The sequence below is a fragment of the Danio aesculapii genome, chromosome 5 (genome assembly GCF_903798145.1).
Source record: "Danio aesculapii chromosome 5, fDanAes4.1, whole genome shotgun sequence".
Classification (NCBI taxonomy): Eukaryota; Metazoa; Chordata; class Actinopteri; order Cypriniformes; family Danionidae; genus Danio; species Danio aesculapii.
This window is the reverse complement of record NC_079439.1, coordinates 55,686,362-55,710,622: the sequence shown is the minus strand read 5'-3', so window position 1 is coordinate 55,710,622 and position 24,261 is coordinate 55,686,362. Positions and strand designations below refer to the sequence as shown.

Below are 24,261 nucleotides of genomic sequence, written 5' to 3'. Positions count from 1 at the left end.
AGTAGTTTCTGAATAAACAGAGGATTTAATGGAGTGAACAACGACTCCGTGTAGTAAATTCGCTGTAGCTGCGCTACTGATCACAAAACTGGTTTCACTGGCAAAAAGTGCAATACAATTGTCTCACAGCCCTATAAAGAACCTCAACTCGGATCTTTTGTAATAGTTAATTTGACACAAGGAGAGACAGACAACATCCCTTCAAACAGATTAGTGGACACCAAGTATTTAGAAATGTATGTTAAAAAAGTAACTAACAAGAATTTAGACAGACATTTTCTCTTCTCATGTTTCTCGTATTGGCCCAATATGTTGCATTACCATGAGCTGCATCTAACATTCATGATCCACTTTTTCCAAAGGAAAAACACTTAATCACTTTGGTTGCCACTTCTTATTTAAAAGTTTAATCCTTTATTATGGAAGTAAAAATGTGATAAACGCAAATTTATTTCTTATAAATATATACTTAAACAATTTCTTGCAATCGCAGGTTTTTTAACATGTGACTTCATTTTGAGTAATAATACTAATTTAACTTTATTTACATGACTAATTTAACAATAATTTACATGATTGACATCATGTGTTATCATTTTTTTTATTTCACTTTATGTCTAAAATATCATATACCAAATTATATTTTTTCTGAGAGCTCAAGTTTAGGTATCATTCTCCGAATTGCAGGGCTTCTTTTGTTTGCTTTGAATTGCTTTATGTCAGTGTTTAGATGGCATCTCACAATTCTGCCTTTTACCATTCATTCAGAATTTATATAAAAAGGCAAATTTTGTTAATAAAATGGTCATTCTATATATAAAAAAGCTAAATGTTTTGGTATATACCATTTCATGTTTATAATATTGCATAACAAATTTAACTTTCACACGTTCACGTAAAAAAAAAAGGCAAAAGACTAAATGTAAAAAATTTTGTCAAGAGACATTTGTTCAATTTTTCTGAGGTCAAATTTAAAATGGCATCTCTATGCCATAAAATGCCATACTAGCTACAGCCATGAAACCACATAACACCACCATAACAGCATGACCACATGACACAAGAAAACCACAGCATTTATAATCAATAACTGAGACACTAACCCTTTTTCTGGGAGGTCCTTTCTCTTCCTCTTTCCCACCCTTAGCATTCTTGGCATGCTTGGCGTTCTTCTGCTCTCCTGGCTGCTTGATGGTGATGCGTATCTCAGGAGGACAGATGTAGTTCTCCAAGTTCTTCGGAGGCTTCTTGGCCCGCTTTGTTGTTTGGATCTTCAACTTCAGGCTGCCTTCAGAGAAATTGGCCTCCTTGATGGAGAACTCCTGCTCCTCCAGCCCGTCTCCCTGCCCCCATCTCTCATTGTCTGTATTGGAAGTGATCTCCATGTCCTTCCCCAAACCGAGGTCTTCGTCCTCTTCATGATCTTGCTGCTCTCCAGGTAAAGGGAGGCTCTTTATTGGACCAGCAAGGAGACCCACCTCACTGAGGTCTGCTCTGTTGATGGTGGTAACGGTGGAGAAGAACTCCTCATTTCCTTTGGGTCGAGCTGTCCGAGTAAGGTCTCTTTGCTCCATTGACAATCTCGAAGCTTGGTCCAAGAATCAGGAGGCAGAGGGACCCAAAGGGACAATTGGGCAAGGGTCCAGGTGATTGAGTTTAATCAGGGAGGGATATGATGGCTTTTGACTCTACTGCTCCCGAAACCTTGTAAATCCCACTAGGGTGGAGTTTTTCCCAGGTGAAACTGAAAGTAGAGTGAACAAAAAAACATTTTTTGATGAATAAAGCTATAAACGCATGTATACATGCCCTGACTTGCTAAATCCCATTGAACAAGCTAAACCACATCATATACTCACATGCGCTTGTCTTAACTAGACATGACACGAGAAAGCGACAAGGTAAATCTCATTTCTTTCAGTGCTTATCTGAGTTTCTGTCATCCTAGCCAGTCACAACATGCAAGTGACAAGATGTTTTGCTGGTTTCTATTTCTGTTATGCTATGCTTAGTAGCCCCACCTAAACCAATTCTCATTGGTTTAATGAGATCAATTAGTTTAAGCCAAATATCGAATTCCCTGACTTAAAAGGTACATTTCCATCTATATTGAATGAAAAACAGGCTGATGTGGTGCTTTGCATAATATTAAAATGGTTTTAGCAGAACTTTAATAGCCACTATGAGCTCAACAATGGATAATTTACTTCAGATTTTGCACAAAAAGAGTGCTCCCACTTCCATATTGATAGCTCAATTGAAGTTTTGCATACTTTTTTATACATTTACGTTTGCTTTCATCTCATTTAGAACACCCAGTCTTTGAAGTGGTATTTTTGAAGTCAAAGCTCCTACATTTATATTACCCTGACATGTTAGCCTTTATTAACGGGTATAGTCTGGTGACTAAAATTCACTTAAGTGACTGCCAGTTGATGACCATGAAAGAAATATGATGGAGCTGAAATAATTCTCTAACCATAACAATAGGTAACACAATGCAATAAAAATGTGGTACAAAAATTATATTTTGATAAATGGAAAGTAAAATTTCAAGGTCAATTCCATGATATTCCAAATACTCTATGACCTGCGGGAAGTTGGGATTCCTGTTTTACCATAGAAATAAAACCTTTATAAAGCTTAAAATAATGCTTAAACTTTTTGAATGTTTATGCTATTATTATTTATTTTAATAATTTTAAGCATGACAGAAAACTAACCCACGAAAATTCTTGAACAATACATGAAAAACAATAAACGTTTTATTGACAGAATTAAATATCATTTTTAACACTTAACAAATCAGACTTGGCAAACAGTGATGAAATACTTCCTAAGTCCCACAGTTCCTACTTAAGTGGGCATGGTGAATTACTGACCAAGACAAATGTGTCTTTGTTAAACCACCAATTAATCAGGATCTGGGTTTAAGCACACAGTCTTCAACCTGAAACAGTTGTACTGCTGGCTCCAGGCAAGCTCCCTGACACCATAATTACATTGCTGACCAGCTCATTTGCTTTAGTGGTCAGTTGAGTGAGCCTAGTCACGGTGTGAAAGTCAACAAATGAGGCCGCTGGCCCAGTGATAAACACTTTCCAGACATCAAACAGGCCACAGACCTGAAAAAGCCCAATTAGGGCTGAATATAACACCTCCACAGTATCAAATTGGGTACTGATTGAATTTAGCATAATCTTTTCAGGATAGCATCCTTCAACATATCAATTATATTAGTCCAAACAAACTGCACAAATAGGTCACAAAATAACACTAAAAAACATTCTGATTGGCTCAGACTTATGGCATGCGGATATTATGTCATGCCTATGTCAAAGCCCGCAGACACAGGCAAAGTTGACAATAGCTAAAATGGTGGATTGTGGCAAAATGAACACTAATCCTTGAAATAAAACAAGCAGCTTCTAGTTTGGAAAAGAATTCAACATAAACTCTCCATTCCCCAGGCCTGAGCCGCATGATGTCAGTATTGATGTATATCGACTGAGGGTTCGGAGCGTCAAGTGCAGTCTCTCATCTGCTGTTGGCTTGTTGTCAGACAGAGCTCAGTGTCATTTACCCTTTCAACTGCCAGACAGGTGACAGATGAGAGGCTACTGAAAACAACGACAGCTATCGGCAAGACAGCCTGGATTCACACTAGACTAAACAGCTCTATCTATCCATCACATCATGACAGTCAAAATGGCATGATTTTCATTCCAGCCCTTTGCCGACTCAAACACAGCCATTCACAAATCCTCAATGAAGCCCAGTTGTTTATATCCTACTCGTCTATACCTCTGAGTAGTGTCCTGGACGACGCATCTTGGGTGTTCTCGCTTGGCGAAACAACAAAAAAATGTGATGTAACACCACACTGGCCACGTATACACTGAAGCTAAAAGAGTAACTCCACATTTAATACTGTTCATAGTTCAGTACTGAAGTTTGTGTCATTTATGTGTTGTAATTATGACTTTATTTCTTGAAACTTGAGTCGTGACTTCATGCAGAACCTTATATATTAGAACTTTAATTCTTGTAATTGAAACCACAGTTCATCCTATTGCAAGTTATTAAAATTTTCAGTTTATTTTTCTCAGCTGCAACTCTATATTCTCAGATCTGTGACTTCGTCATGATTTCTACTTTATATATTATAACGGTCGGTGCTTAATTTGTGAACTGTGAGGTGCCTGAACAGATCGTTGTAACGGATATGCTATGTTACCTGAGGATGTAGAGGTGTCGTGCGCGAAAGTGTTGTGCAGAGGATTCACGGAAGAGAGCGAAAGTGAATAGCGGACGGGGAGAAGTGCCCTGATAACGGTTAACATAAACTCTTCCATACTATTTGTTTGTTCTTCAATGGATGTTAATAGTCAACTCTTTACTAACATCACTGACATTAGTTACACCTTATCCACCTTTTTGTGGTTAGAGTACTGGTTTGGATCCAGGAAAAGTGGTTCCCCTTCGGATGGGGAACTCCAATGCTATGTGGAAACTTCCACTATGGGGATTTCGTCAGAATCCAATCATCTGAAAGAGTATAAAAACGGGCCAATGAAATGCCAATGAGTTGGCAGCGTCAGCGTGCACAGCTGGCGTCAATGACAATCAGTCATGCTATAAAGACGCAGCCAGTGCCATGCTCGACATCCTTTCGCTTTCAGAGCCTTTCACGAAGCTTCTGAGAGAGTCTTTGAGGGTATCTCCAACCTGTGTCTACAGAGAGAGATCGAGAAGCAGCTTCTCCCGGTCCAGAGCGCGTATACGCAGTGGCAGATGGTCGAGCTGGGTATTTCTCCCTTGCCTGGCGTCCTTTGGGTCCGGTCCTCCAAGAGCGGTTTGTATATAGGAAAAAAGCTTTCCTAAAAGAGCAACACGGTCGTGCAGCGCGTCTTTTTCAAGACGTCACTCCGACCGTGCGTTTCTGGATGCGGTGGTTTCCTATCCCCGGATGATGGGCACGAGCACAGCGTTTCATGTCTGGGGGTCCAGCATGTTAATGCGGTGCTCGCGGGCAGTGCATGCCATCACTGATGTCATGTCTGTTGCGCAGTTAAGATCGCGGCTCGCTCTTGAAAAAGAGCCACCCACCCCAGTTGTCCCCCGCACTGCGGTTGGCACTCGGGCAGATCTGAGGGTTTCAGTGAGAGTAAATCCGCCGCCCCCGGGCCGTGGACCTCTCGCTCCTCCACGCGCTCCATCCAAGCTTCAGGTGAAGAGAAGCGCTCCGTCCTTGGATGGTCGCTCTCTCACCTGATGACACCGGGGGTCAGATGTCCATCGCTGCATCGGAGGATGGGCTGTCATTGTCTGATGAGGATGCGAGCCCGCTCGCTCCCTCCCTCCGGGGAGGAGAGCGCGGCGTTAGCATCTAAAAAGCAGACGTGATGGCCGTGCTTTCTCGGGCTGCTTCGGCCGTGGGTCTGGTGATGGTTTATCCCCCAGCCCCGCGGCCGGACCGACTAGATGGGTGTATGTGGAGGATATAAGGAGGCAAGACCTTCAAAGCCTCCCGTCCCCTTCTTCCCGGAAGTGCACAGTAAGCTCACGCTGTCCTGAGGGCACTTTTTTCTGCCCGATCTGCGTGCGCTTCCATCCTCACCATCCTTGGAGGTTGGGCTGTCAAGGTCTGACGAGGATTCGAACCCGCTCGCTCCCTCCGGGACTTTGAGCGCGGCGTCGAATCCAGAAGCAGACTTTGCGGCTGTGCTTCCCCAGGCTGCTTCGGCCGTGGCTCTGGAGATGGTTTATCCCCCAGCTCCGCGGCCGGACCGATTAGAGGGGTGTGATGTGGAGGATGAAGGCGAGACCTTCTAAGCCTCCCCATCCCCTTCTTCCTGGATGGGCACAGTAGGCTCACGCAGTGTGCTGCGTGCGCCTTCCCCCTCACCATGCACGCTATGGCCACCTACCAGCGCTACCAAGCGCAGGCGCTGGCCCGGCTGCGCGAGGATGGTTCTGACCCAGGACTGAGCATGCGCTCCGCACCGCAACCGACTATGCTCTTACAAAAAAAAAAAAAAAAAAAGTCGGCTGTGTGTGCCCTGGGAAGGACGATGATCACATCCGTGATCCAGGAATGCCACCTCAGGCTAAACCTGGTGATGTGCGTGACGTTGACAAAGTTCGCTTTCTTAACTCACCCATATCCCAGGCTGGCCTGTTCGGCGACACTGGCGGTGAATTCGCCCAGGAATTCACGCCGGTGATAGAGCAGTCGGAGGCGATGGGCGAGGTCTCTATCGGCGGGATTGTATGACCGCTCCCCCCCGCCGAGCCATCCACATCCACAGCTTTTTCGCCGAGGACGCCCGCCCGCAGCTTTGCTTCGCCGCCCCCGCCTGCGCCTCCGGCCACGCGGCTGCGCCGAGCATCGCGCCGGCAACCAGCGTCCCCCGCCCAGGGCGCCGCTAAGTTCGGTAAAACGGACCGCGAAGCGTCCCTGAGGCGGGCCATCTGGGGAGGAGGGAATTTGCTCTTTCCCCGCTGGAGGGCGGGGCACGTTATTTAAAGGCGTAAAAAAAAAAAAAAAAAACGCCATCAAAATCCTCAGTGAAAGAGCACTTTTCCCCTCCTCCGGATGTGACAGCCCGAACACTGCCAGTCTGGGACGCTATGCCTTCCAGCTCGCAGGATCGGTGCATTTCGCCAATGGCTCATGGAGCACGAGAGAACGGTCTCCTTTCTCTCCACTCCCAGCCCCTCTCCTGGAGTTTGAGTGCGAGACGAGAACATCTCCTCTCCTGCTCTCCTGTGGGACCCCAGCGCTCCCCGGATGAGCCCACTCACTCCACGCTGCCCCGCCGCTGGCACGTCAGCGATCGTGCGGGTGGGACCATTTGCGGGGGCTCTGCCTGCCTGGTTAGCGCGGGCCAGCCCATCGCAATGGCTCATCCATACGACCAGACTCGGCTATGCGATTCAGTTCGCTAAACGGCCTCCCAGGTTCACGGGCGACCAGGGTCAGTCCTGCGTCCGCCCCTGTCTTGCGAGAGGAGATTGCTGTCCTCCTGGCGAAGGATGCAATCGAGCCGGCCCTCCAGCCGAGATGGAGCGCGGGTTTTACAGCCCGCACTTCATCGTGCCCCCAAAAAAAAAAAAAAAAAAAAAAAGCAGTGGGCTATGGCTAATCCTATATCTGCACATTTTGAACCGCTGCCTTCACAGGCTGCGCTTCGGAATGCTTACGCAGATGCGCATCACGCGATGCGTTCGTCCTCAGGATTGGTTTGCAGCAATAGATCTGAAGGACGCGTATTTTCATATCTCCACACTTCCACGCCACCGGCAGTTTCTGCGGTTTGCGTTTGAAGGTCGAGCGTGGCAATACACGGTCCTCCCCTTCGGGCTCTCTCTGTCTCCGCGAGTTTTCACCAAGCTCGCGGGGGGTGCCCTCGCGCCCCTTCGGCTCGCCGGCATCCGCACGCTCAATTATTTCGATGACTGGCTGATTTTTAGCCCACTCTCGGGAGCAATTGATTATGCACAGAGACAAGGTGCTCCGGCACCTCCGCCCGTTGGGGTTTCAGGTCAACCGAGAAAAGAGCAAGCTCGCCCCCGTGCAGAGCATCTCCTTTCTCGGGTTGGAGCTGGACTCGATCACTATGGAGGCGCGCCTCTCACGAGAGCGCGCCGAGGTAATGCTGAACTGTCTGAGAGAGTTCGACAGGAAAAAAAGTGGTCCCCCTGAAATTATTTCAGAGGCTCCTGGGGCATATGGCATCCGTAGCCGCGGCCACGCCGCTCGGATTGCTCCATATGAGACCACTACAGCATTGGCTTCACGATCGGGTCCCCAGATGCGCATGGTACGCGGGCCCACACCGAGTGACTGTCACTGCGCTGTGTCACCGCACCCGCACCCCCTGGAAAGGACCCCTCCTTCCTACGGGCCAGTGTGCCCCTAGGTCAGGCGTCCAGGCAGGCTGTCGTTTCGGCAGATGCCTCCAGTATGGGGTGGGGGGGCCGTGTGTAGCGGGCATGCTGCTGCGGACCTGTGGAGGGGAACCCAGCTGCATTGGCATATCAACTGCCTAGAGCTGTTGGCAGTGTTTCTCGCTCTGCGCCGCTTTTTACCGGTGCTGAGGGGGCAACACGTGCTGGTCAGGACGGACAGCATGGCCGCGGTAGCGTATTCCATCCGGATGGGGGGTATACGCTCCCGCTGCATGTCTCAGCTCGCTCGCCGTCTGCTCCTCTGGAGTCATACGCGGCTGAAGTCGCTGCTTGCTATTCACACCCCGGATGGGCTCAACCGTGCGGCCAACAGGCTCTCACGGCAGCTCCTTCCCCGGGAGAATGGCGACTCCACCCCGAGTCATGCGTAAGTATGCACTCCCCCCAGTGAGCCTACTCGCGCAGTTTCTGTGCAAGGTCAGGGAGGACGAGGGGCAGGTCTTGCTAGTTGCGCCCCTGGCCCAACCGGACCTGGATATCAGAACTCTCCCTCCTCGCGACGCCCCCCCTGGCGAGTCCCTTTGAGAGAGGACCTACTCTCTCAGGGACAGGGCACCATCTGGCACCCTCGCTTAGTTCTGTGGAACCTCCATGTGGGGTCCATAAGACGCGACGAGGAAGACTTAGGTAACCTACCGGTGGCGGTGGTTAATACCATCACTCAGGCTAGTGCACCCTCTACGAGGCATGCCTACGCCCTGGAGTGGAGTCTATTCACTGAGTGGTGCGCTTCTCGCCGAGAAGACCCCCGATCTTGCCAGATCAGTGTTGTGCTTTCTTTCCTTCAGGACAGGTGGAGCGAAGGCTGTCGCGCTCCACACTGAGGGTTTACGTGGCCACCATCTCCGCTCATCATGATGCGTGGATGGCGGCACCGTGGGGAGGCATAACCTCATCATCCAGTTCCTCAGAGGTGCGAGGCGGATGTTTTCCCCCGCCCCCCTCTCATACCCTCTTGAGATCTCGCGGTAGTGCTACGAGCCTACATGGGGATCCCTTCGAACCACTCGACTCAGTATCCTTGAGATTTCTGTCCTTGAAGACAGCTCTGCTGGTCGTGTTGGCATCGGTTAAGAGGGTTAGGTACCTGGAGGCATTTTCGGTCAGTGACTCGTGCCTAGAATTCGGGCCGGCCTACTCTCACGTTGTCCTGAGACCCCGGCCCGGCTATGTGCCCAAGGTTCCTACCACGCCGTTTAACAATCAGGTAGTGAGCCTGCAAGCGCTGCCCGCGGAGGAGGCAGACCCAGCCCTTTCATTGTTGTGTCCTGTTCGGGCTTTGCGAATATATGGGGACCACACTCAGAGCCTTAGATCCTCTGACCAGCTCTTTGTCCATTACAGTGGTCGGCAGATGGGAAGTGCCGTATCTAAACAGAGGTTGGCCCACTGGGTAGTGGATGCCATCTCCCTCGCCTTTGGGCCAGGGTGAGCCGTGTCCCCCGGGGGTGAGAGCGCACTCCATTACGGAGCATCGCATCCTCCTGGGCGTTAGCACGCGGCGCCTCTCTGACAGACATTTGTAGAGCTACGGGTTGGGTGACACCCAATACATTTGCAAGGTTACAATCTGCGAGTGGAGCCGGTTTCCTCAAGGGTATTAGGCAACCCTTGGTGATTGAGGAAACGATTCGGTTGAGGTGTCGAAACACGCTTGCTGCGCCACTCTCCCTAACCCGGAGATACGTGCGCTTTTTCAGCTTTGTCAGTTTAGTTCCCCATTTCTTTGGCGAACCCTGCAGAGTTCCTCCGAGGCCCCCAGCACCTGACTCAGCGGAGGAGTCAGGTGTTGGCCCGTTACGTTGTCGGCATGCCCGCTGGTCAGCCCGCGTTCTGGGTATAGGTGCCTGCTATGTGTGATCCCCGCTGGCGATCTCATACGTTCACACAGCCACGGTATAGTCCCCCCTTCTAGGGCAGGCTCGTGTCTTCCCTCCCCGCTAACCATCCTTATGCTAGGACCCCCCCATCTCTGGGCTGGTCCATAGATTGTCACCAGGTCTCCCCTCTGGGTAGCAGGTGAGCTCCGCAGCGTCCTCCCTATCGGGACTGAACGCTTTCCCAACGTACTGTCGTATCAAAACCTTTTTACAGGGTTATTGCGACTCCCCGAAAAATATAACCGTTTCTGAACAGGTAAGTGAGGGCCAGGGGACACGTTGGAAGACTGTGTCTCGGGGTGTTGTAGGTGCGCTTGCTCTACTGCGTGGCACACCCTTCGCCAGGGGCGCAGTAAGGTTCTTTCGTTGTGGCGTTTTCCATAGATTTCCCCATAGTGGAAGTTTCCACATAGCATTGGAGTTCCCCATCCGAAGGGGAAAGCTACGGTTACTAAAGTAACCCTTTGTTCCCCGAGGGGGGGAACGGAAATGCTATGTTCCTTCGCCACAACGATTGTCCCTTAGCTGTTGAGCGTGAAAGTCTCTTCAGCTAGAAAAGGATGTCGAGCATGGCACTGGCTGCGTCTTTATAGCATGACTGATTGTCATTGACGCCAGCTGTGCACGCTGACGCTGCCAACTCATTGGCATTTCATTGGCCCGTTTTTATACTCTTTCAGATGATTGGATTCTGACGAAATCCCCATAGTGAAAGTTTCCACATAGCATTTCCGTTCCCCCCCTCGGGGAACGAAGGGTTACTTTAGTAACCGTAGCGTTCTTAAGAACCATCAAAACATTGCTGGTTTGGCCAACTGGTTAGTGCAGGGGTGTCCAAACTCGGTGCTGGAAGGCCAGTGTCCTGCAGATTTTAGCTCTAACTTGCCTAAACACACCTGCAAGAATGTTTCTAGAAAGCCTAGTAGGAGCTTGATTAGCTATCCCAGGTGTGTCTGATTGGGGTTAGAACCAAGGCCCCGTTTACACTTATTTGTTTTAGTTTTAAAACGGCGTTTGAAGCTGCAGTCACACTAGAGTTTGTGTGTGCAAAATTCTGTCATACGACGCTGTGAAAGGGGTGGGATTAATCAAGATAATTAGACATTTTAAAAAGTGAGCTAGTGGTCCATATTTTAAATTTCTGTCCAGAGAGGTCCTGTTTTGATTCTCGATTGGTCTCGCGCAGTCAAGTGATGCGATTTCGCAGGTCAGAGTTCCCCAAGCTTGAACTTTGCAACGCAGCGAACAGCGAAACTTGTTGTATGACCTTGCGTTTTCAGTCTGACGCATTTGCATGCGTATGAATGGAAGTCTACAGGAAGAAAGTCCAGTGTGACCAGCTTTAGAATGAAAATGTTCCACGTCCACACCAGCGTTTCACAGAGCATTTCTAAACAACTCTCTGACAAGAGTATACCTACTGAATATGCACATAACATGACCACACACACTCTGGCAAAAGTAAAAGTACACTGCTCCCTTTGAAGATTTACCTGACGTGTCCTCGGGAGTTTGTTTTCCAAATCAAACTTGCGAAGTCTGAACTTACAAGAAGAGGATGCAAGACTGAACTTTGTGTAGGCTACTTAATACTGAGGGAAAAGCCCCAATCCTGATTCCAGATGTCTTTGTTTTCCCCATCCACACTAACACTAATCAGCAGCGTTTTTAAAATGAAAACATCCTCTTCAGAATTTTCAAAAAGCTCCATTTTCGGTGCTCGAAAACTCCGGCATAGTGTGGACGGATGGCGTAACCGTAGCAAAACTTTTGCGTTTTCAAACTAAAACGTATTAGTGTAAATGGAGTTTAAGCACCCCTGCATGGATGGAGTTTAAGTTTAAGCACCCCTGCATTAGTGCATCAACACATGACACTACGATAGTCACAGTGACCAGAGTTTGATACCCGGCTCAAGGTCTTATGCCGATCTTTCTCCTTTCTCTGCTGTCCACACTTTCCAGTCTATAATCTCCACTGTCCTAAACATTAAAGGTGAAAACTTCTAAATAATAATGTTAAAAACATTGCCTGCCTAAAAGTAAGAACTGCTTGCATGCCATAGTTGTAATAGCAGTGGAACATAATGCTGAACACGTTAAAATTGCTTCCAATCTCTCTCTATTCAAATTACGCCGCAATGGTGAACACGTTATTTTGCCTAGTATTCTTGGTCTATACAAATTACGGCACTCTGCATGAACAGGTTATTAATCTCCATCTATGTGAACAGGTTATTAATCTCCATCTATACAAACTCCAGTGCACGGCATGAACACGTTGTATTTGATTCGAGATTGAATGCCGATGTAAGTGCGCTAAACATTCAGTTTATTAGGGATAGATTTTTGAAGATAAGTTTGCATCTTGTATGCAGTGATGTTAGACCTGGCTCTACAGTGGCTCTTTAGATGGTGCAGGTCTTATGCTGTGTTCACACCAGACGCAGAATGCACGGATAAATCACGCTATTCATGCGTAAATAGACGCGTGAACATTTTGAGTTTACTCGCTTCATTGCACGTCAAAATCCGCTTCATTCGCGCGTCAAATTCACTTCACAACAGACGCGGATTTGCGTTAAGTTCAGATTTTCGAACTTGAGTGTTTTGCGCGAAACACACGATATGCGTATTAAGCACTTAAAATCTAAAACACTTGCGCTTGACACTTCTTCCGCATCTGGTGTGAACGCAGCATTGAAAAGTTCGTCAGATGAACCATCTCCTAACTGCCAAATGCACTAGCTTCAAACTAGCACCAGGTTTGTGCTGGTGGAAAGGATAAGTGATACTTGGAATGGTTTGTTGATGTGATTTTTTTTCTTTTTTTAATATAAAGTATCCAATTAAACAAACTAGTGACCACCTAACAAATACTCCACAAGCTACAACCACTCAAAACATGCAGCAAACACAACTTTACTTATATTTTGTTAACAAATAGAAATGACTTTTCTCTGTACACATAACGATTCCCTTCCGCAAGTATATCTGGTTGTTCACATAGCCAGTAAATAAGCAAGCCTAGAGATTTTTCTTGAATTAGTGTTTCCTGGTTGTGCAAGTCTAATCCATTCACTCACAAACAAAATACCCCTTACACAATACTAAACCCCAACACCCAGTTTATGTAACAGAAATCCCTGTCTGGCAGAGTGGGCACGCTAACTGCATGCTAATTGTACAAGAAAACAGTCGGCTCATAAACAGGTTTATTATTATAACAAATACGCCCCGGGCAGACCGTGGGTAACTACAACACAGAAAGCAGTTCTGTGTCAGCCTGTGGCAGACTCGAAGGGGGGATATATTCAGACGCTCATACTCGAGGGGCTCCTGCCCTCTTTTCTGCTGCATCTCAATTAAGATGATCAGAGCAATGGGGGGCAATTATCTGAAGGAATTCATCTAGATCAGCTCAACAAAGTCAGCTCAACTGGGTTAACAATGACATATTATTGAAGAAAATCAATCAAATGCCTGGTGTTTTAATAGTTATTGAAAATTCACAATGAAATTGTAACCTGGCCCCATATTTAATGAAGTCTCTGAGAATTACTCATAAGAACAGCGCTAGGAATAGACATAGGAGTAAAAAACTTTTTGACTCTAAGCTGCGCATAAAACTTAAAAACCAACTCAGTCGTAATTTGAAGGTAATTTCAGAGGTAATTCACACTTGCTGTGCCACAAATGAATTTTAGATGATGACATAAGCATGGATCAATCTCTGAGTAGATTTCTTTAATTACCTCAATGAATGGTGAATTCTTAAGAGGAGTTTACATTCAACAGATTTGACAATAAAGAATTTAATTCATTCATTTATTCATTCATTTTCTTTTCGGCTTACTCCCTTTATTAATCTGGGGTCATCAGAGCGGAATGAACCGCCAATTTATCAAGCATTTGTTTTATGCAGCGGATGCCCTTCCAGCTGCAACCCAACACTGGGAAACATCCATACACACTCATTCACACACATATACTACGGACAATTTAGCTTACCCAATTCACCTATAGCACATGTTTTTTTGACTTGTAGGAGAATCCAGAGCACCCGGAAGAAACCCACGCAAACACGCAAACTCCACACAGAAATGCCAACTGACCCAGCCAAGCTTCGAACCAGCGACCTGCTGTGAGGCAATTGTGCTACCCACTGCGCGACTGTGCTGCCCATATTATTATTTAGACATGAAAATTAAACATTAACACTGTTTCACCAAGTCTAATTTAAAGGGAAGCTATTATGCAAAAACACTTTCATGAGACTTTCATTAATTAATTCTATTTTTTACAATCACACTTCATAAGAATGGTCTGCAGAAACACTTTGATGCACATTCTCTCTTTGTGTCGTCAGAGGGGAAAGCCCCGCCCACTAGTGATGATCTCTCCCTCATTAGCATAGATGGCCCTGAGTAAGAAGCAGCCATCTGCCATTAAGAGTTTTTACCTGCTCAAGGTAATGTCAGCAACATGTGGTGTTTTATGATGCACAAATGAACACCAGAGTCTCTATATACTACCTTCTTCTGAGAAACTGCTTTTAACGTTTCAGTTTTTCACAGAGATAACAGTATAACTGGTGCATCCCAAATTGTATACTTATGCACTATTCTATGCCATTTTATAATATAAATACCAGTTGTGGAAAGTTACTAATTACACATGCTCAAATTACTGTAATTGAGTAGTTTTTTTTAGTAATTGCAATTTACAAAGTAGTTTTATAAATGTGTACTTTTACTTTCCCTTGAGTAAATTTTTAGTGCTGTATTAGTACTTTTACTACACTTCTTTCCTTCAATCTGTAGTCACTTCTATATTTTTTCTCGTCTATAGGGAATAGAAAAATCAATCCTGTAATTCCTGTCTAATCAAACCGCACATAGAAGGTAAATCGCATCATAATGATCTACCCCAAGACATGTGCGCTTTATAATTGCAGCAAACTGTTTGGAAGCATTCAAATTGTCCAAGAAAATGTCCAAAATCTTAACACGCATTGAGCCAGAGACTGTTTAGATGCATGTCATTGATGAGAAGATGACTGATGTTTACTGTATGATGACCAAAATAGCCTTAAACACCCAGCAGGCACAAAACGTCAACATGACGTCAGATTGGCATTGTACCCTAACGTCATAGGGATGTTGCATTTTGTTTGGAAATGAAAATTGGGTTGACGTCAGAACTCAACTTCAGGCCAACGTCAATGTCCAACCTAAAACCAACCAAATATCAATGCCTAGTGATGTTACAGCTTGACGTTGTATGGACGTTACCACTATGATGTCTATCAGATCCTGGATTTTAGTTGCCATACCTGATGAACAAAATTCAGTATTTGATGACAGTATGACGTTGGTTTAAGATGTTGGCTCGACGTTGGATTTGGTCACCTTCTAACAGCCTAAAATCAACCAAATATCAACGTCATTTGAAGTCATTATTGGGACATCAAAATAATGTTGTCCCAAGATGCTGGCTAGAATTCATTGAATTTTGATCACCTGACATCACAACCTAAATCGAATTTAATATTAACATCCATGGTTTCCGCTACATTAATTCGTCCGTGGCGGGGCGCCACACCAAAATTCATCCCGCCACGGCTGCATTACAGCTTCTCTTTAAGGTGACGTGCTGACAGACTGACTGACTGACCGACAGGTGCGTGATGCGTGAGGCCAGCAAACATGACGTAGCTTTCAGTTATGATGAACACAGTTTCCATAATTATATTTTATTTATAGATAAAGGTCTGTGGTTCTGCATACAATACCTTTATCTTGCTGGAGTTTATAGCATTTCACTTTACTTCAGGATGCATTAACGCCGCTCTGTACGTCTGTTGGATACATTCTTAAATATTCCTAGCACATCTAATAAATGTTGGAGACATACTTCTTACATAAACGCTCTAAATCACACTTCAGCTGCGTTTATTTGAGGGCGCGCAAGAAAATCTGCACTTGAGCAGCATATATTTGACGGCACGCAAGAAGTTTTGTGCACGAGCAGAGGAAATCGGCACTCGAGCACAGAGACTGACATGCTCGTAGGCTATTACATGAATGCGATCTCGACTTAATACTGCGCTCACGACATTTGTCACTGAAATAACGCCACATGTAGTTAGTAGATCTGTGTAAAATGCCCACCAGGGTCTGCCGCCACAGCTGGAAAAAATCCTAGAGGAAACACTGACATCTTATGATGTTGTGTGCCTGCTGAGCAATAACTAAATGCACTTTTTGGTAGTTTGGTCCTTTATTTTACTAATTTAGCAACAGTCTGGGACATCTGGGAAACAGTTTGAAGTTAGTAAAATAAACAATAGTGTTCAATTTTGGATGCCACTAAATTTATATACTATACCATCAAGTGTGCTATTTGGGATGCAGTGGTCAACTGTTTTGAATCCGCCACAATGGTGGCATTTGTAGCTCCATCAAAATCACTTTCGAATTCAAAGCGACATTCAACAAAATGGCACAATTTGGATCTGCCTAAAGTGGCAGTTTCAGAGAGTTATAAATTGAGCTGAGACTGAGACATTCACACTTTAAAAGACATCCGAGACTTATTTTACATCTTGTAAAAAGAGACACAATAGGTCCCCTTGAAGTCAACAGTAAAACCAGTGTGTGGTTAGCGTCGATAAGCTGCTGTCAAAGATGATGCCAAGACGATAACGTTTGATTTAGGGTTGCACGGTTTACCAGTACTATGGTAGTATCGCGATACTATGGCTCCAAAATACTGGCGGTGCCACTGTAGTTTGTAAACAGTAGTATCGTCATTAATGGTTTATCTACAATAGATAATGTTGCATGTGGAAAAGTCACTCAAATGCTCAGATGTTTGTGCAACAATAGACCATTTTATTTTAATGGAGTCTGTGGAGTCCCTAAGGTTGCAAAACTGTGTAGAATTTGCGCCTTTTATGGTAGCCTATTGGACGTTTTCTAACGCTTCAGTTTGAATGCACATCTGAATCGGTTCATTTCTGTTCCTGTTAATATGATTTAGTAGCTACAACAACTGCAACAATCTCTCAAAAAAATGACTCACAAAGTGAAATGTCAATTACTTTAGATTGTTATCTGATCAGACATCAAGAAACATTGAAACAATTTTTGACCACTTCATCTAGCCTAACTTTGTTGGAACAAATAACAAATTTCATATGTAGAATTTGTATCTTTATTTTAATGTATTTTTTGTTGGTCAGTTATCTACAAAATAAACAAAAAGAATGAATAAATTTTAGGTGAGGTGAGGTGCAAATAATACTTTTTGGCTTTAAGGTAATTATGAATTAATTCAAGAAGGCCTATTATAACATAAAATATAGTATTTCTGACAATTTCCTTTATAAATCGAGTTATGAATTACAGTATCACAATACTACTTGGTATCATGATACTTCAGCTGGTATAGTATCATAAGAATAATTAATGGTATCGCGACAACCCTAGTTTGATTAACTGCTCATCATAAAAAAATTCTAAAAGCATTATTACTCTCTTCAGAAAGAATTGTGCATGTATTTGTGCCCAATGCCTCGATGCAACGCAACGCAAGATTCCATAGGTGAATGTGCATGCGGGCCATTACATCTGTGTTGCTGGCAGGAGAATAAAAATTGGAGATTATGTTTGGGCCAAAACAAAAATGATTCAACTCAATTAAATTAAATTCATATTCTGAAGAGCTAAATAATATCTGAAGCTACTTAACTTTCTGAACAGTGTTCCTGAACAGTTATGTTGTGATATATTGTTAACAAGATGTAGCTTCTTTGACAGCATGTTCTAAAAGTTTTGTACTGACACAATCTACAGCCGGGTGTCAAGTCTGTGTGCTGTGGTGAGAGGATTCCTCTCCGTCCAAGTCCCTTTTAAGGCCATGAACGGAGAGCAGGCATGAGGTACACTCACAAATAGCCTTGCCAAACAACCACATGCTCACACTTTGTTGAGGTCCTGTGGTAAACACACAGGAAACTCAAAGTAACTCTATCATTCTCTTTTTGATAACATATCAAATAGACAGTCTTTTGACAGTTAAATCGATGACAGTATCAATTTAAACTCATTTAAGATAATGCTGTGGATTGTTATAGTATTTTCTCTTTTTTTGCATCCACAAAGTCATTTGAGTCTAATTCTACCTTCAAAGAGTCAGTTTACGTCTTGTTATATTCTTTTCATTGAGGTGTCAGTATGAGAGCTGTACTATAAAATTAAACAAGCAACATAATTTCTTTATTAAAATGTTAATTTATCTAAAATGCCATGCTGAGACATCTGTTCATAGAAATTCAAAGATATGATCCAGTCTAATGAAGAGTCCTTTAGCAAACTTAAAGTTGGCATAAACATCACGATTATTATACATTCATTAGAGCTGCACGATTCTGTCTAGAATGAGAATAAAGGGCACCTAGGTTAGCCCTTTTTTCAGATTTAATATTCATGTTTTGCATCTCCAGAATGTGTCTGTAAAGTTTCAGCTCAAAACACCCATCAGGTTTTTTATTATACCTTTTATTAAAGTCATATTTATACATTTTTGAACTGGGTGGTGGTTTTGGTGTACTGCTCCTTTAAGGCTAGTCCTCCCACCCACCGTTTCTACGTGCCTTAATCTCCTCCCTCAGCTGTGTCAGACAACAGACAGACATAAAGGAAGCTGATCTCACGTAGCGTTTGTGAGAAATACTACGGTAAGAACTTTATCTGTGAGTATTTGATGTGCAGTTGCATCTATGAGTCACACAAAGTTCACGCGCACGCACGCACACACAGATACACGCGCACACACACACACACACACACGCACACACACACACACACACACACACACACACACACACACACACACACACACACACACACACACAGACAGACAGACAGACAGACAGACAGACAGAGCGCCCGTTTAGCTTCGCACTCTGTTTGCACGCATACATGACAGGATACAGGTTAATCCTCACTGCTGTATGGATATCTGTTATGTTAATGTACAAAATAAACCTGATTTAACGTCCACAAACTGGGACTGAAGCGTCTTCCTTTATAATTGTTCTGACACGTGGCTGTGCTAATGAAGTAAAGCTAAGCTAAATCGCTGTTATTCATTACACACATGCACTGTTTTAAAACATTTTAAACATGTAAAACTTACTCTTGATCACGTTTGATGATGATTGATGAACCTAGCGAACTGAACACACCTTTTATTCCCGGTTGCTTTGCGCACGTCTGGTCTTGCTGATATGATTATACACGTGACTACCGGGACATGTTAATACGCGCAGCTGTCAATCAATTCGGTGGGCGGGGGGACCGCACTCCTACGTAAAGTTGCGGTCGATCTGAAAACCGCTACAATTGGTCCACCGTTTTTATGTTGCTAAATTGAAAAAAAGGACAGGGTGTGTTTATATCACCCCAATATGACGGTCTATACACCATACATGCACATATGTCTGTCCAAACAGCTTGAAAAGTAGATTTTTCACCATAGGTGCCCTTTAAAATCAAGATCACGATTTTCTCACGATTCTATAGATGTAAAATAAAGGTTAATATGAGTAGGTTATTATTATTGGTATTTCTCAAACATATGGTAAAACAACAATAATAATATTATGTGTAGTTCTACTGCTGGTTAAAATGCTGAATTTTGAATAGACTTTGAATGGTGGACTTGAACAGACTTTAAATATGTCCTGGTCAATAATGCACAGTAAAGTGATGACATCAGAATATAACTATTCATAATTCTGCTGTTGAATTATTATGTTTGAGACATATGCTTGCAATCTGTCTTTGACCACAATATTAGACCATTTTTTCTACTAGTAAAATCTGAAATTTGTCATTATCAGATTCCATCTTGCATTATATTCAACATTATATAGGCTATAGCAGTTATACTGACAGTGTTAAACATTTAACACTCTGTGTTCGCTATGAAAGAAAAACATATCAAATGCTTGTCATAATCATAACTCTGAAATGCGATATGATTATTTAAATGACGCACTTTCGGTTTCATTTTCACTGCCAAGTGCGGTTCATACTTCCCGTGCGGCTCTCAAACGATCGCTCTGTGCAAACTGATTGTTATTTACAACTTTATTACCGGTTATTCACGACCTGTGCAGGTTCTGTTCACTATACATCATTTACAGGTGCGTGCAGCGTGCCCACCCTCTCTGTGGTAACAGCTCACGTCACGTGTGATTTTGCGGCTGCGAGTACATCATTACATGAAGACAGAAATGAAATTTTTGGGTGAATTATACCTTATAAATACAGTTTGTGACTCTTTCAACACCATTTGGAGTTGTCCACATTGCTGAGCAATGTATGTAAAACAATGTGAAGACCTGTGCGGACGCCTTTGCTTTTCTCCTGAACTTGAAAATATATTTGGCAGAATCGTAGAAATGCTGGATTAAGATCGTCTAGGGGGTTGAATTGAGATCGCAATCTTTTTTCTATTAATTGTGCAGCTCATTCATTTCGAAACACTATTAGTTTATTAAATCACACTCATTAATATAATATAATTGATAATAATAATAATAATAATAATAATAATAATAATAATAATAATAATAATAATAATAATAGCTAACAAAAATCGATATCAATTTTAGGATTTAAAGAAAAGTAAAAAATGGGTTTGGATTTTGAACCAATTTTCATTCATTCGTTTTCTTTTCGGCTTAGTCCCTTTATTAATCTGGGGTTGCCACAGCGGAATGAACAGCCAACTTATCCAGCATATGTTTTACACAGTGGATGCCCTTCCAGCTGCAACCCAACACTGGGAAACAGCCATACACTCTTTTTCACACACATACACTACGACCAACTTGGCTTATTCAGTTCACCTATACGCCATGTCTTTGGACTATGAGGGAAACCGGAGCACCCTGAGGAAACCCACGCGAACACGGGGAAAACATCCAATCTCCACACAGAAATGGCAACTGACCCAGCCGGGGCTTGAGCCAGCGACCTTAAGTTTAAGCTACAAAAAAACAAACTTAGTCAAAGGTGGAAAGGCTTTTGATCAACTATTACAACCTTTTTCTTTCTTCTCTCATTCATTTGAATTTTTACATTACATTTTGTGATAAACAGATGCATGTGTTGCCCAGTGTTAGCACACGTACATAAACTACATTTATAAAGTCCAAAGTGCAAACTTGCGAGCCAGGCAATCAAGTCAAATGTGAAAACAGCAGCTGATTGTGCGGTCTAGCACTTAGACATCTGACACACAATAATATATAAATCACATGTTGTATATAAAAGTTCATGTGTACATTTCAAAAACATAAAAACACATATGCAACATATACCACATCCGTACTTACTACAATGATTGAGTGATTCAGTGACCAATCAACAAGTGAAGGACAGAAACAACTCTTTGATCTCGGTCCGGTTTGACTAATATGTGAAATGTATTTATCATGACTGCATTTTAACAGCGAACGCAACACCAGCACCAGTGTCCATATACCAGCTTTTGAGTTTAATATAGGACTGGGCAATTCATCGAATTGAAAATGAAACTGCAAAAGGTGTTTGTCCTGGTACAAAGAACGATTTTGGTTCATATAGCTAATATTACCCTTCATGACAACTGTGAGGGGGTAAATTTTTTTATAACTTATTCGTTTCATTTTTATTGAGTTATATTAAGTCTGCATAATTAAGGGTGTGGCCACTTGAGTGACAGCAAGGTCTTGCTGGTCGCAGTCACTGCACCTGATTCCGGCTGATTAGCCACTGAACTCAACATATACATCGTATTTTTTTGGGTGTGTTTTATGTGGCTTTACACAGACAATTGCTTTTTGGAATTATTTCTTACAATTATCAGATGATATGGCATGCTGTGTGCACTTAATTGTGCTCAAAAACCATTCATGTGGCCTCCATTTCCCAGATGAGTGAAATTATATACTCATAGTACACCATCTCTATAAGTATATTTGTTTTACTTAAGATCATTTATCATTTATAATTTTCTTTAGAACTTCAATGCACTCCAAAATCTGACAGACTGATTAGCTGTGGGCTCTAGAACAGTCATCTGAAACATTGTCATGCAGTGTTATGCCTGGATTTTATAAGTAGCCCTGCATTTACTAACACAGACTACATTTGAAATATTTGGAAGTAATTTGTTTTTCCTCCAGTAGAAAAACATCATAAGAACAATGTTGAGTGGCTCTATGTATTACAATCATGTTTTTAAAAGACTAAACACTGTATTGATAGTGTAAAAGCACATGTGTTCAGAACACAAACGAGTCGCTGGTAATGAAGTATTAAGCGTTTCTCCCAAAGAAAAGCCCGTCTAAGCAAAATGCTAGCATGCGTCTGTAGATCCCCTCACGCTCTGCCTCTTTGTTTGGTATTCCGCGGTTGGTGCAATGACATGCGAACGAAATGGCGACAGTTGGCCACACCTACTTGTAGCTTCTTTTGCGTTTAACAGAAACCTGCGTCCATATCTTTTACAGTCTGTGCTAAATACACACAAATATTGGCTATACCAAATATTGGATTTAACTGCTTTCATTGATTAATAAACACACAGCTGTGGAATAGTCTCACAGAAGGATTTATTTCAAACACTCAACTGTAGTTTTAAAATGAGTTTGGAGTAAAATCATGTTATAATATGTCGTAATTTCACGTGCAGTATTTACTATAGTCATACTTTATTGAGAAGCAATGCAAACTGAATTCAAATTGAAGGATGCCTAGCAAGATACTATGGCTCTGTTTAGTAAAGCCATCTAAACACACATGCTGGAGGATAACTAGAACCTGCTTTATTGACAGTAGGCTTAAAATCAAGATCACGATTCTGTAGATGTAAAATAAAGGTTAATATGAGTAGGCTATTATGACCGCTATTCACAAACATTTGGTAAAACAACATTAATAACATTAGGCCTATGTGTAGCTCTACTGTTGGTTAAAATGCTAAATTTTGTATAGACATGACCTTGAACAGACGCAAATATGTCCTGGTTGTTAATTCACAGTAAAGTGATGACATCATAATATTCATAAATTCTAAAGTTTTATTATTATGTTTGAGATATATGCTTGTCATTTGTCATTAACAACATTATTAGACTTTTTTTTCACTGGTAAAATCAGACTTTTGTCATTTTTAGATTCTCTCTTGCAGTATATTCAACATTATAAAGGCTAGAGTAGTTAAAGCGGGTTGCTTTTTGCTCGTGTTTTCTGTCGACATTTAATGCCTCATGACTAAATAAAAGGTGCCAATGTGATCGTGCACACCAATGCGAAAAACAGCAGGCGTAAAAGCTTCATTTTTTAAAAAAGCCTCATGCTTGTTTTTTTTTTTTTTTTTTGACGCACCACGTCAAAACCTTCTCCATCAGATTAGCACTTTTGTTCACATGCACGGAGCTGCTGAAGTTACAGTAAACAGCACTTGGAGTCGCTCAAGCGCAACGTTGAGCAGCTTATTGCACTGGTGAACAATAATCACTTCTTCATCATTAGAGCTGAAGCTGCTACCTGAACCATCCATAACAACAAGCGTGTGAACTTTCTGTCTTGCTCTTCTGTGTCACAAGTGGGAGTCAGAAGCTTAAAGTTGTGTAGCGCCATCTAATGTCAAGGAGTGATTTTGCATACTCTTCTACTCGACGCCAGTGACAATCACTTGGTTTTGAATATGGAAAAATGTCTCGAAATACACTGACGATAAAAGTGGTATGGTACAGTTCGCTTCGTATCTTTTGACAGTAAAAACGGGCATAAAAGCGTGCAGACTCAGACTGTATTGTACCGTACCACTCAGTGGAAATGGGCCATATGAAAGCCTCTTTTTTGGAACCTTTTCTTTTTAATCAATTAAAATATAAATTGTAAAAACTAGATACAGCCTATAATCGTATTGGTGAGAAACATCTGCCAGATGAATTTCCCATGGTGCTAAAGGCAACCATGATGGATAGATGTGCAGTCTATTTAATGGAGTTTCTATCAAGTGGATTTTTTCTGGAAAAACTGTATTTTGTCAGCTTGAATGAAAGAACACCCATACTCACCATATTGACCAGACTGTACTTCTCCCTCACAAGCTGATTTTAGCTTGTGTCAAATCAAATAAGGCGTCTACTCTGGCTTACATCAACAGGACTCTCAGAAGTGGCACATGCCCTGCAGTTCTACAAACGAAAGGAAACTTCACATTCATGGCCACGTTTGTTCAAGACAGACATCAATTGTCATAACATGGCTGAATTACACACTCTATGTGCCATAGCGGCGGCTATGCTAAGTATATTCTACATCAATGGCAAGACAAAA

General features: G+C 43.1%; 1 protein-coding gene across 1 annotated transcript in view; it reads right to left on the bottom strand.

Moving 5' to 3' along the window:
• The window catches only part of setbp1 (SET binding protein 1), a 102,377-nt gene that overhangs the window by 70,813 nt on the left and 7,303 nt on the right, over positions 1-24,261 (bottom strand). The window contains exon 2 of the mRNA XM_056458512.1: positions 1,104-1,744. Within this exon, the coding sequence (XP_056314487.1) occupies positions 1,104-1,574 (471 nt within the window). The 5' untranslated portion in view covers positions 1,575-1,744. The remainder of the gene's footprint in view (positions 1-1,103; positions 1,745-24,261) is intronic.